The 13,793-nt window shown below is 41.8% G+C and overlaps 1 protein-coding gene across 3 annotated transcripts in view; it reads left to right on the top strand.

Moving 5' to 3' along the window:
* The window catches only part of LOC128695031 (thimet oligopeptidase), a gene marked incomplete at its 3' end in the record, with an annotated part of 205,504 nt that overhangs the window by 44,189 nt on the left and 147,522 nt on the right, over window positions 1-13,793 (top strand). The window contains 1 exon segment of one of the 3 annotated variants that reach the window (XM_070091413.1): window positions 11,460-11,634. In XM_070091413.1, the coding sequence (XP_069947514.1) occupies window positions 11,488-11,634 (147 nt within the window). 3 annotated transcript variants of the gene reach the window in all.

A 13,793-nucleotide genomic window follows, 5' to 3' on the forward strand; every position in this document is an offset into this window, starting at 1 on the left:
AGTCAATATAACAAAGGGAATTGTTAAGCTTGTTGAGAAGCCTTGAGACTCGTTCATTCTTACCTAACACCGTGACGTGCTGTGGGGGTGGACTGGGTAAAGTACAATTAGTGTCACACTCCTCATTAAACTTCGACAATGGCAGATGGGAGTTCAGGAGAGTCTGGTTCAGTGTTAACAAAATTAAAACGATCAGTAGCGGCATACAAAGGGCATCTGAACAGAACGCGTAACAGGTGCAAGGCTACTTGCGATGATTTGCAAGACTGCTTGAAGAGTTTGGGGGAAAAATGGGAAGCCTATGAACAAGCATTCTCAGCATATGAGCTACAGGCTATTGAGGATAATGAATCCCAGGTTAGTCTTCAGCAGGCTCTGGACGAATTCACTAAGGATGATGTAGATTGTCATCAGGAGATGAATATGTACAAAGATAAGTTAAGTACATTAAAGGCTAGTATTCCAAGGGTGGTGTCGAACACCGCAGGTACCCCAAACAGCCACACACCTGTCAATATGTTGCCCAGGTTGCCCCAGTTGAATTTACCGACATTTGACGGAACCCTAACTGAGAACATTTCTTTCTGGGATCAGTTTAAAGCCCAGATAGATGACAGGAACGATTTGTCAGATGCCGTCAAGTTGCAGTATTTGCGGTCGCAGCTCAAGGGTAAAGCCTTAGACCTGGTCCGGCACTACCAGATTACTGACACTAATTACCAACATGCCAAAGACCAATTAGAAGACATGTTTGGCAACACTGAGGAGATAAAAGATTAGATTTTGCCACCGAAGTGGCTAGTTTATTGTGCACCCCATATCCATCCTGTGGACGGTAGCGCGAGAGCATATGGATACACAAAAGGCCTAGGAACTAGGCCCCAAAGGGTTAACAGGAATACATATGGATTTGTATCTACATATCTATAGTTCACTTATCTGTTGCAAGCAAATTTAGGAAATTTGCTTAGTATATCTGGTATCTTATTTTCATTAATAAGATATCTTGACATGTCACATAGGTTATTATACTGTCTGTCTCTATTCCTCAATAAGTGGACAATTAAGCACATAGTGTTCAAGAGAGTGACCATATGCCTGATCACATAATTTACATTTAGTTTGATCATCATCTGTGTGTCTCCCAAACTGCCAGAAGTACTTGTAACCAAGCCTAAGCCTGGCCACGACAACATCAGTCAGTCTGTTCACATTGCACGTTGATCCATAAACATACTTATCTACGTTCATGTTATCATAGTGGGTTATAGATCTACTCAGGCTTCTAACTGCATTCCTATAACAATCATTTTCATTATTTGCTTCTCTCCTAATATTATTCCTAATGCTAGACACAGTTATACCAAAGTTATATTCTACATTCTCCTTCTGGGTACTCTTCTTGGCTAACATATCAACTTTATCATGAAGGAGTAATCCAATGTGTGATGGGATTCATAGCAATTGTACATTAATTCCTTTGTCCCTAATTTTTGAGTATCTATACCTGGTTTCTCCAATGAGCATGTTGTTGGAGTCATTATATGAGTCAAGAGCCTTCAATGATGACATAGAATCAGTAATGATGATAGTCAAGCTCAGTGTCATAGGTTAGCTTTAGCGCCATTAGGATTGCAAACAATTCAGTTTGCAGTGTAGACGCCCAATTGTTAATTCTTATGCCTAACTCAACAAATTTATTATCGTTCTTAACTAGGGAGGTGGCAACAAGAGCAGATGCAGCCCTGCCAGAAGACTCCTGTTTAGATCCATCAGAGTATATAACTTGTGATAACTTATTAGTACCAGCTAGGTGAGAAATTTCTTCTTGAGCAGTTGCTCTAACAAGAGATTTAAGGAAGGGATTACTAGCAATAAGCTTCTTGGGAGGGACTTGTAGGTATGTGATATTAAATGAACACATCTTCCATGGAGGGGTGAAATGCTCTTGTTGCCTACAGTGATACAGTTCATGCAGGTTATAAAACTTAATGCAATTGCACGTTTTCACAATCCATTTAGATCTGTGTGTATTTACCTCTAGACACTTGGTAAGATTCACTGTGACAGTGTCTGGTTCGTTTCTCAACATTCTAATACCGAGTACAGTGTTAATTTCAACAATCCTATCACTGATACTAGAAATACCAAGCTCCTTCCTCATGTTAAGAACTTTTGTAGATCTGGGACAGCCAAGAATAATCCTGAGAGCTTCATTTTGCATTAACTCCAAGGGTCGGAGAGAACTTTCTCTAGCTAATATCAACATGGGGGCAGCATAATCAATTAAGGACCTAACATAGGCTATGTACATCATTCTCACGATTCTCACATTAGCACCATAGTTGGGATTGTAGCCAGCAACAGCTTTGAGAGCATTTAGCCTAGCTTTGCATTTCTTGTTTAGTTGTGGTATAGTGGATTTGTTAAAGGGTACATCTACTCCAAGATATCTGTAAGTTTTAACGTAGCTAATGATTTCACCCTGCAAATAGATGGGTGGGGGATGTCGTTTGCTTGTTAATATCTTTGTTTTAGAGGAAGATATTATGAGGCCTAATCGATTACAAATTGCTTTAACTTCATTAAGAATGGTATTCATCTTCTTATGCCCTGTTGTATGGATCATGATATCATCAGCATACCTGGAGTTTACCTGGAGAGAGTTTCGGGGGTCAACGCCCCCGCGGCCCGGTCTGTGACCAGGCCTCCTGGTGGATCAGCGCCTGATCAACCAGGCTGTTGCTGCTGGCTGCACGCAAACCAACGTACGAGCCACAGCCCGGCTGATCAGGAACTGACTTTAGGTGCTTGTCCAGTGCCAGCTTGAAGACTGCCAGGGGTCTGTTGGTAATCCCCCTTATGTGTGCTGGGAGGCAGTTGAACAGTCTCGGGCCCCTGACACTTATTGTATGGTCTCTTAACGTGCTAGTGACACCCCTGCTTTTCATTGGGGGGATGGTGCATCGTCTGCCAAGTCTTTTGCTTTCGTAGTGAGTGATTTTCGTGTGCAAGTTCGGTACTAGTCCCTCTAGGATTTTCCAGGTGTATATAATCATGTATCTCTCCCGCCTGCGTTCCAGGGAATACAGGTTTAGGAACCTCAAGCGCTCCCAGTAATTGAGGTGTTTTATCTCCGTTATGCGCGCCGTGAAAGTTCTCTGTACATTTTCTAGGTCGGCAATTTCACCTGCCTTGAAAGGTGCTGTTAGAGTGCAGCAATATTCCAGCCTAGATAGAACAAGTGACCTGAAGAGTGTCATCATGGGCTTGGCCTCCCTAGTTTTGAAGGTTCTCATTATCCATCCTGTCATTTTTCTAGCAGATGCGATTGATACAATGTTATGGTCCTTGAAGGTGAGATCCTCTGACATAATCACTCCCAGGTCTTTGACGTTGGTGTTTCGCTCTATTTCGTGGCCAGAATTTGTTTTGTACTCTGATGAAGATTTAATTTCCTCATGTTTACCATATCTGAGTAATTGAAATTTCTCATCGTTGAACTTCATATTGTTTTCTGCAGCCCACTGAAAGATTTGGTTGATGTCCGCCTGGAGCCTTGCAGTGTCTGCAATGGAAGACACTGTCATGCAGATTCGGGTGTCATCTGCAAAGGAAGACACGGTGCTGTGGCTGACATCCTTGTCTATGTCGGATATGAGGATGAGGAACAAGATGGGAGCTAGTACTGTGCCTTGTGGAACAGAGCTTTTCACCGTAGCTGCCTCGGACTTTACTCTGTTGACGACTACTCTCTGTGTTCTGTTAGTGAGGAAATTATAGATCCATCGACCGACTTTTCCTGTTATTCCTTTAGCGCGCATTTTGTGCGCTATTACGCCATGGTCACACTTGTTGAAGGCTTTTGCAAAGTCTGTATATATTACATCTGCATTCTTTTTGTCTTCTAGTGCATTTAGGACCTTGTCGTAGTGATCCAGTAGTTGAGACAGACAGGAGCGACCTGTTCTAAACCCATGTTGCCCTGGGTTGTGTAACTGATGGGTTTCTAGATGGGTGGTGATCTTGCTTCTTAGGACCCTTTCAAAGATTTTTATGATATGGGATGTTAGTGCTATTGGTCTGTAGTTCTTTGCTGTTGCTTTACTGCCCCCTTTGTGGAGTGGGGCTATGTCTGTTGTTTTTAGTAACTGAGGGACGACCCCCGTGTCCATGCTCCCTCTCCATAGGATGGAAAAGGCTCGTGATAGGGGCTTCTTGCAGTTCTTGATGAACACAGAGTTCCATGAGTCTGGCCCTGGGGCAGAGTGCATGGGCATGTCATTTATCGCCTGTTCGAAGTCATTTGGCGTCAGGATAACATCGGATAGGCTTGTGTTAATCAAATTTTGTGGCTCTCTCATAAAAAATTCATTTTGATCTTCGACTCTCAGTCTGGTTAGCGGCTTGCTAAAAACTGAGTCATATTGGGACTTGAGTAGCTCACTCATTTCCTTGCTGTCATCTGTGTAGGACCCATCTTGTTTAAGTAGGGGCCCAATACTGGGCGTTGTTCTCGATTTTGATTTGGCATAGGAGAAGAAATACTTTGGGTTTCTTTCGATTTCATTTATAGCTTTTAGTTCTTCCTGCGATTCCTGACTCCTAAAGGATTCTTTTAGTTTAAGTTCGATGCTTGCTATTTCTCTGACCAGTGTCTCCCTGCGCATTTCAGATATATTGACCTCTTTTAGCCGCTCTGTTATTCTTTTCCGTCGCCTGTAAAGGGAGCGCCTGTCTCTTTCTATTTTACATCTACTCCTCCTTTTTCTTAGAGGAATAAGCCTTGTGCATACATGGAGTGCCACCGAGTTAATCTGTTCTAGGCATAAGTTTGGGTCTGTGTTGCTTAGTATATCTTCCCAGCTTATATCGGTTAGGACTTGGTTTACTTGGTCCCACTTTATGTTTTTGTTATTGAAGTTGAATTTGGTGAATGCTCCCTCGTGACTAGTCTCATTTTGTCGGTCTGGGGCTCCTCGCATACATGTCTGAACCTCAATTATGTTGTGATCTGAGTATATTGTTTTTGATATGGTGACATTTCTTATCAGATCATCATTGTTAGTGAATATGAGGTCTAGTGTATTCTCCAGTCTAGTAGGCTCTATTATTTGCTGGTTTAAATTGAATTTTGTGCAGAGATTTAAAAGCTCGTGTGAGTGTGAGTTTTCATCAGAGCTGCCTCCTGGTGTTATTACTGCAACAATATTATTTGCTATATTCCTCCATTTTAGGTGTCTTAAGTTGAAATCCCCCAGGAGCAAGATGTTGGGTGCAGGAGCTGGAAGATTTTCCAGACAGTGGTCAATTTTTAACAGCTGTTCCTGGAATTGCTGGGATGTTGCATCCGGAGGCTTGTAGACTACCACAATGACTAGGTTTTGGTTCTCGACCTTTACTGCTAAAACTTCCACTACGTCATTTGAGGCATTAAGCAGTTCTGTGCAAACAAGTGACTGCAATGTACAGGCCAACCCCCCCCTTTTGCCTGTTCACTCTGTCACATCTGTATAGGTTGTATCCTGGGATCCATATTTCATTGTCCAAGTGATCCTTTATGTGGGTCTCAGTGAAAGCCGCGAACATTGCCTTTGCCTCTGCAAGCAGTCCACGGATGAAAGGTATTTTGTTGTTTGTTGCTGGCTTTAGACCCTGTATATTTGCAAAGAAGAATGTTATCGGACTGGTGGTATTGTTGGTACTGGGGGGGGATTTTTTTTCCGGCATTAGTATCTGTATCTGTTGGTTTGGAGTGGAGGCCATCGACTGTGGTTCCACTCCAGGAATGACTGGATTTGTTGTACGATTTCTGCCATTTCCTGCCAGTTTTTTTTTCTTCCTGGCACTAAAAAACCTCTCCCTCTTGAGTGGCTGTGGCTACCCAGGTTTTCCCATGGCCTGGATGTTTTGTATCTTTTTGTCCCCTTTAGATGGTATGCCTGGCAATTTAAGTTATAGCACAGTCTTTCCTGTACTGAAGAGGTACACATTTCAGGGTGAAAAAGCTTACAGGAAGGGAGTTTGCATTTTCCTGTTGTCATATGGGCATGGCATTTTCTAGGGTGGTCATAGTTGCACGTCCCATCTGTTTTTCCAGATTTCCCATGCCAGCAGATACCAAGTGCATAGTATGTGCACAGGCTTGGTTTCCGCTTGCCTTTGGTTTCTGTGACTGTATTCCCTGTTGGTGCATGTTTCCCTGTCTTACTTCTATCCTCCCTAGCACCAACAATGGAGCTCCCACCAGTTGTTTTTGGTAATTTATCCTCACTATTGCTATTGGAGTCCTCTTGTTTGCTATTTCCTGCGGTATTTCTAGTTTGCAATATTGGTTTTATCTTATCTTTGACTACACTTGTTTCCCTACTATGGCTCCTGTCCCCTATGAGGTCATTTATATGTATTCCTTCCTGCGTATAATTCCCGACTACCTGGACAAAATCTCCAGCTTCACCATTACTGTCTCCCAGGACAGTATCTCCAGCTTCACCATTTCTGTCTCCCAGGACAGCACCTCCAGCTTCACCATTACTGTCTCCCAGGACAGCACCTCCAGCTTTACTATTACTGTCTCCCAGGACATCACCTCCAGCCTTACAGTTTGTGACTACATGGCCAGTATCAAGGGCAGTACCATTCAGCCCAGACTTTTTATGTTCCCATCTGTTGTAGAAAGCTTCCAGGTTTTCTATGAAAGCAGCTTTGATGTTGTCCTCTTTTAATACCCTTGTGATTTTAGTCCACAGATTTTCCTCATTTGGGCATACCCAGAAACACTTCTCTGTTTTAATACTGCTTGTAGCTAGTTCTGGGATATCTGCACAAGGGGCGTGACACCAATTTCCACAAAAATGACAATTTATCCATGTGGAAGCCCGTTTGTTTGACTGACCACAGACTACACACAGCTTCATAATGATTTGAATGGTTGATTTACTGCAATTCTACTAGCAACCTCTTGAATATTATATTAATAACCTTAAATGAAGCTCTAGCTATTTGTATTTCTGTTTCTGTTTCTAGCTTATAGCTATATGTTTAGGTGAGGCAGGTAGAGCATTTAGGAGAGCATTAATCAGAATATTAAATAGCATGGGACTAAGAACTCCTCCCTGCGGTGTACCTAAAGACATTTCTTTAGAATCACTTCTGAAGCCTTGGTAAAGAACAGAGGATACTCTATTTGACAGGTATCCTATTATCCAGCAGAGTAAGCTACCACCAATATTCATTTTGGCTAGTTCATGTAGTATAACGGTTCTGTTCGCAATATCAAATGCAGATTTTAGATCAAGAAAGGTGGTAAAACTAGTAGAGGTGTGTGCAGTGAGAAAGGTGGAAATACAGTTCTGCACACTTTTACCTTTCATGAACCCATATAGGTAGGGGGAAAGTTGGTGTCTGATTCTGTAGTACAGTCTGTTAAGCATTCTTTCAAAAGTTTTACAAAGACAACTAGTTAAGGAGATCGGCCTAAATGTATCAGGCTGTTGGGGCTTAGGGATAGGCACAATGAGACTATTGGTCCAGGAAGTAGGAAGAACGCCCTCAATGTAACAGATTATACAGTGCCAACAAAGGGTTATCAGGCACTTGCCTTAGAGTTCTGAGAATATCATAGGTTATACCATCCTCTCCAGGAGCAGTTGATCGACCTTTGGTTAATGCATTATATAATTCATACTCGGTAGAGAGGCAATCACTCTCATCAATATTTTGGCTCATAAAATTAATCAGTTTCAACATTTCTTCAGAAGTACTCTCTAAATTTTTTCTAATATGAGATGGAAGGTTTTCATGCCTGGATGTTTTGGACCAGTCATTTATGAGGTCATTTGCTTTTTCAAGAGGAAAGGGATGAGCAACATTGCCAGTCTTTTTCCTGGCTATTTTATTTACATCTTTCCAAGCCAAACTCAAAGGGGTGGACCTATTTAATCCACTAACAAACTGTTCCCATTCCTGTTGCCTAAGTTCTTCCTTTCTATTCCTTGCATTTGTTAGTGCAGCTTGGAACGTTCTGATCAGGTCTGGGGTTCTACATTCACGGTATGCTTTACCAATCCTCCTAGCTGCATGTGTTAGATTGCGTAGCTGTGGATCATTATAGTATTTACATTGGTTTTTATTGTTATTTATAGTGGAGGGTCTTTGTTTCCTATTCCTGCCCATTTGATCTGTGAGAACACTCTCAATAGTGGTAATTAAATCATCATTAAATTTTTGTGTGCCAATGGGCTCGTAATTCTTATACCATTGATCCAAGTGGTTAATAAAGTTGTCTCTGTGTTCTGGTTTGAGAATAAGTTTCCTCCTTCTGTATTTAGCTCCTTGATTGCTGGAGATGTGATCAAGATTGACAGCTGTTAGTCTTGGGAAGTGATCAGATAGAAGATCATCAACTATGACAGAGTCATGCATCGTATATGATGTATTAAATCCAAGACACAGATCTAGTATACCACCATATATGTGAGTAGGCTCAGTAGTGCCCACAATTCGAACATTATCATGCTCACTTAGCAATTTCACTAGTTTAGTTCCATTGGTGTTTGTTATAGACCCACCAATATTCTTATGTCTGGCATTAAAATCTCCAAGAATGATGGTAGGTTCACTATTGATGCGATCTGGTAAAGCATCAGGTCGAAGCTGGTTCGCTGGGGCATAGAGATTAAAAATGTTTATGGAAAAATCGCCTGCATGTACTTTGACACCATGATACTACATGTTAACTCGACTCTGCAAGGAAAGGAGTGAATGTGGCAAGTTCTTTCTGACAGACATCACACAACAGTTGGTTGACCTTAGGTTATAAGCTGCATATCCAGGCAAGTTTGGTGGAGGTGCTCCATCTTTCAATCTACATTCCTGCAAACAGATGACATCAATATTCTTGGTTGCACTAATATGATGTAAGTCAGGCAACCGCTTCCTGATGGAAGCAATGTTCCATGAAAAGATTTGTAATGTATCCATTGTAGTGAGTTATTACAATCTCTTGCTCATAAGATGGTAAAACTATTATGCTTTGACTACAGTGTGCAGACACTTAAGAGCAAATAGCATAGTTTGTACGTCTTTATCTTCAGGACCTTTATTTTTAAGCATTTTTCGGCATCTTGACAGCCAGTTAAAAGGCAAGTTTTGAAGGCAAGAGTCATGGGCTTCTTTCTCACAAATTGCTGGAAACTGAACGGGGATTGCTGCACTTTTGACATCACCATGCTCAAGAGCATCATCCTGATTACATATATTTATTAAACTTGTCAGGATCTGTTCAAGATGCTCAATTTTTTTCTGGAAATTTGTTATAATATGAGGAAGGTCAGGCGAATCCAATGCCTCTCCGGAGGATGGCACTTCTGGGTTAGTGCTTTCTTTAACACCTATCACCTTAACAGGTACCATAGTTACATACACCAAGTAAGTTAGTCCCTTATACGTGCATGCAGGCGAGTTTCTTGCAACATCAATCATTTGTGAAAATCTGTCCTATAAGTCACTTGTGAGGCTGAGGTACCCACCTCAGAGCTCGGTGTCAACAGAGTTTGCCAGGGTAGGCGACTCACTTGGAGGCAGTCCACACAAATTTTCACATCTCGGTCTCGTATGGGGAATATACCTGCTGGATGTACTACTTCTGTCATGTGTAGTAACGGAGTCACCTCTGTTATACACAAAATTAATTACGTTTGTGTAGGAATAGGATTTTTTTTTTAATCCCATTATTCGGGGTCAAAGCCGAAATGTAACATGATCACAATTTGATTCAGATGAACAGTGGTTTATAATGTAAAAGGCGAAAGATTTATTCGTTTTGAAGGGAAACCAGAGTTTGGTGTATAATGCTGAAGACTACTATATATTTACATATACGAGCGTTACTAGCGCCACCTTTACAATTAAGATGTCCATCCGTTATATTCATCATCAGTGGATTTATTTATTTATTTATTTATTAACAATTTGAGCACACATACAGAGGTACAAAAAATACAGATAAGAGCAGCATGCCAAAGCCACTTATACTATGCATAGCATTACGGGCTGGCTTAAAATTAACTTAAGATTAACTAAGCAATGATGAAATCAGTGATAAAACATTAATGTAAACAGATTACTATAAAGCACAAGTGAGTATTACAAAGACAGGTCATATGGTTGCATGCATTGTTGTACATTCATTCGTATGGAGTATTCTGTTAGGTAGTTAGATTGGGTTTTAGGTTTAACATTTATGTGATATAATTGTGAGAAACATTTAAGATATACAATTTATAAGGTTCAGTTATTCAGTATTTATTTGGTTTTGGGTGAGTAAGTGATCTTCGAGAAGAGACTTGAATTTATAAACAGGTAGTGTTTCTTTTATATTTACAGGTAATGAATTCCAGATTTTAGGGCCTTTTATGTGCATTGAGTTTTTGCATAGTGTGAGATGGACACGAGGAACATCAAAGAGTGATCTGTGCCTTGTGTTATGGTCATGTGTTCTGTTGAGGTTGGCAAGGAGATGTTTGAGGGGAGGGTTAATATCAGAGTTAAGTGTTCTATGTGTGTAATAGGTGCAGTAATAAGTATGGATGTTTTGTATGGTGAGTAGGTTTAGTGTATTGAATATTGGTGGAGTGTGCTGCCTGTAGTGAGAATTTGTTATCATTCTAACTGCAGCCTTTTGTTAGGTAATTAGTGGTCTGAGATGGTTAATTGTTGTTGAGCCCCATGCACAAATTCCATAGGTGAGATAGGGGTAAATAAGAGAGTGATATAGGGCCAGGAGGGCTGACTGTGGAGCATAGTACCGTATCTTCGATAGTATGCCTACAGTCTTGGAAATTTTCTTAGAAATTTGTTGTATATGTGTATGAAATTTGAGTATTATCAAGGTGGATTCCTAAGAATTTTCCCTCTGTTAGCTTTGTGATAGGTGATTGTAAAGCTTGTTTTATTTCATTCGCTTTAGCGATATATTAATATATGTAAGTTTAGAGATCGTGAAGTATTTTAATAATAGGTAATATGTAAAATTTATAATACTTGTATCAAGTTAATAAGTTTTCCTTTACATTTACAGCACTCGTAATTATTACAGGTGGTAAAAGTTGCACGTTACATATTAAAATAATCCTAGTACATAGTGTGAAGGGGATATATATTGTTTATTTTGATATACGACAAAGGTTATTAAGCAGGCTAATAATTTGTTAATGACACATCATTAATTAACCCTGCGCCTGTCTCGTCTCTGTTGTCTCTGTAACAACATTGTATTCGGAATTATGCCCGAGTACTCGGCTTAGGCTGAACAAATGCAAAGAATCCTCAATAGTTCAATTAATCGGTGAATAGAGATGACTAAAACTAGTCCTTATATAAATAAATCGTTAAATAATTGAAGTGGTTTTCATTATAAACTGCTGAATAAAAACCGTATCAAGCGAAGAGCATTGTTAAACTGGAGGTACGGTAGTACTAGTCTCCATGCCAGCGTCTGCAGTTATCACCTTACGTTGTGCGGCAGTTTTATCCAAGGTGGTGAGAGTCTGCCCATCTGGCATTATCTTTTCAAGTGCTCGCAACGGCAACGGGGCATCTTTAAATCGCTATATCTACAAGAGGTTACTTACTGTAAGTTAGAGTTAATATTGTGATGCACAGTCCATGCCAGACTGTAGGTCAGGAAGACACACTAGCGTGTACAGTCTTATTTATCACCAGAAAACCATGGTTAATACATTGAAGGGAATACTTTGTGCATGACCTGGATGACCATTCCATTGTAGATTCGTAAAAGTGGCTGGCGTGGGGGCACCCCTATGTAATAACCCAGTAGAAATAAGTCTTCTCAGTCTAGAAATAAGTTGCTGACTTTTTTTTTGTTATCCTATGTAATTTGCATATGTTAGTAGGTATGATTATTGTATTTGTGTACCTGTATCTAAATTTGCTAATCCCCATACATTCCCGACACTTTTAATGTTTCAAGGGGCTGGTGAAAGGCTACCTTTCAAGAGGCTGGTGAAAGATACCTTTCAAGGGGCTGGTGAAAGATACCTTTCAAGAGGCTGGTGAAAGGCTACCTTTCAAGAGGCTGGTGAAAGATACCTTTCAAGGGGCTGGTGAAAGGCTACCTTTCAAGAGGCTGGTGAAAGATACCTTTCAAGGGGCTGGTGAAAGATACCTTTCAAGAGGCTGGTGAAAGGCTACCTTTCAAGAGGCTGGTGAAAGGCTACCTTTCAAGAGGCTGGTGAAAGGCTACCTTTCAAGAGGCTGGTGAAAGGCTACCTTTCAAGAGGCTGGTGAAAGGCTACCTTTCAAGAGGCTGGTGAAAGGCTACCTTTCAAGGGGCTGGTGAAAGGCTACCTTTCAAGAGGCTGGTGAAAGGCTACCTTTCAAGGGGCTGGTGAAAGGCTACCTTTCAAGGGGCTGGTGAAAGGCTACCTTTCAAGGGGCTGGTGAAAGGCTACCTTTCAAGAGGCTGGTGAAAGATACCTTTCAAGGGGCTGGTGAAAGATACCTTTCAAGGGGCTGGTGAAAGATACCTTTCAAGGGGCTGGTGAAAGGCTACCTTTCAAGAGGCTGGTGAAAGATACCTTTCAAGGGGCTGGTGAAAGATACCTTTCAAGAGGCTGGTGAAAGGCTACCTTTCAAGAGGCTGGTGAAAGATACCTTTCAAGGGGCTGGTGAAAGATACCTTTCAAGAGGCTGGTGAAAGGCTACCTTTCAAAGGGCTGGTGAAAGGCTACCTTTCAAGGGGCTGGTGAAAGGCTACCTTTCAAGGGGCTGGTGAAAGGCTACCTTTCAAGAGGCTGGTGAAAGATACCTTTCAAGAGGCTGGTGAAAGGCTACCTTTCAAGGGGCTGGTGAAAGGCTACCTTTCAAGAGGCTGGTGAAAGGCTACCTTTCAAGGGGCTGGTGAAAGGCTACCTTTCAAGGGGCTGGTGAAAGGCTACCTTTCAAGGGGCTGGTGAAAGGCTACCTTTCAAGAGGCTGGTGAAAGATACCTTTCAAGAGGCTGGTGAAAGATACCTTTCAAGAGGCTGGTGAAAGATACCTTTCAAGGGGCTGGTGAAAGATACCTTTCAAGGGGCTGGTGAAAGATACCTTTCAAGGGGCTGGTGAAAGATACCTTTCAAGGGGCTGGTGAAAGATACCTTTCAAGGGGCTGGTGAAAGGCTACCTTTCAAGAGGCTGGTGAAAGGCTACCTTTCAAGAGGCTGGTGAAAGATACCTTTCAAGGGGCTGGTGAAAGGCTACCTATCAAGAGGCTGGTGAAAGGCTACCTTTCAAGAGGCTGGTGAAAGATACCTTTCAAGGGGCTGGTGAAAGATACCTTTCAAGGGGCTGGTGAAAGGCTACCTTTCAAGAGGCTGGTGAAAGGCTACCTTTCAAGAGGCTGGTGAAAGATACCTTTCAAGGGGCTGGTGAAAGATACCTTTCAAGAGGCTGGTGAAAGGCTACCTTTCAAGGGGCTGGTGAAAGGCTACCTTTCAAGAGGCTGGTGAAAGGCTACCTTTCAAGGGGCTGGTGAAAGGCTACCTTTCAAGGGGCTGGTGAAAGATACCTTTCAAGAGGCTGGTGAAAGGCTACCTTTCAAGGGGCTGGTGAAAGGCTACCTTTCAAGAGGCTGGTGAAAGGCTACCTTTCAAGGGGCTGGTGAAAGGCTACCTTTCAAGGGGCTGGTGAAAGGCTACCTTTCAAGGGGCTGGTGAAAGGCTACCCTTCAAGGGGCTGGTGAAAGGCTACCCTTAAAGGGGCTGTGAAAGGCTACCCTTCAAGGGGCTAGT

Source organism: Cherax quadricarinatus, chromosome 35 (assembly GCF_038502225.1).
Source record: "Cherax quadricarinatus isolate ZL_2023a chromosome 35, ASM3850222v1, whole genome shotgun sequence".
NCBI lineage: Eukaryota > Metazoa > Arthropoda > Malacostraca > Decapoda > Parastacidae > Cherax > Cherax quadricarinatus.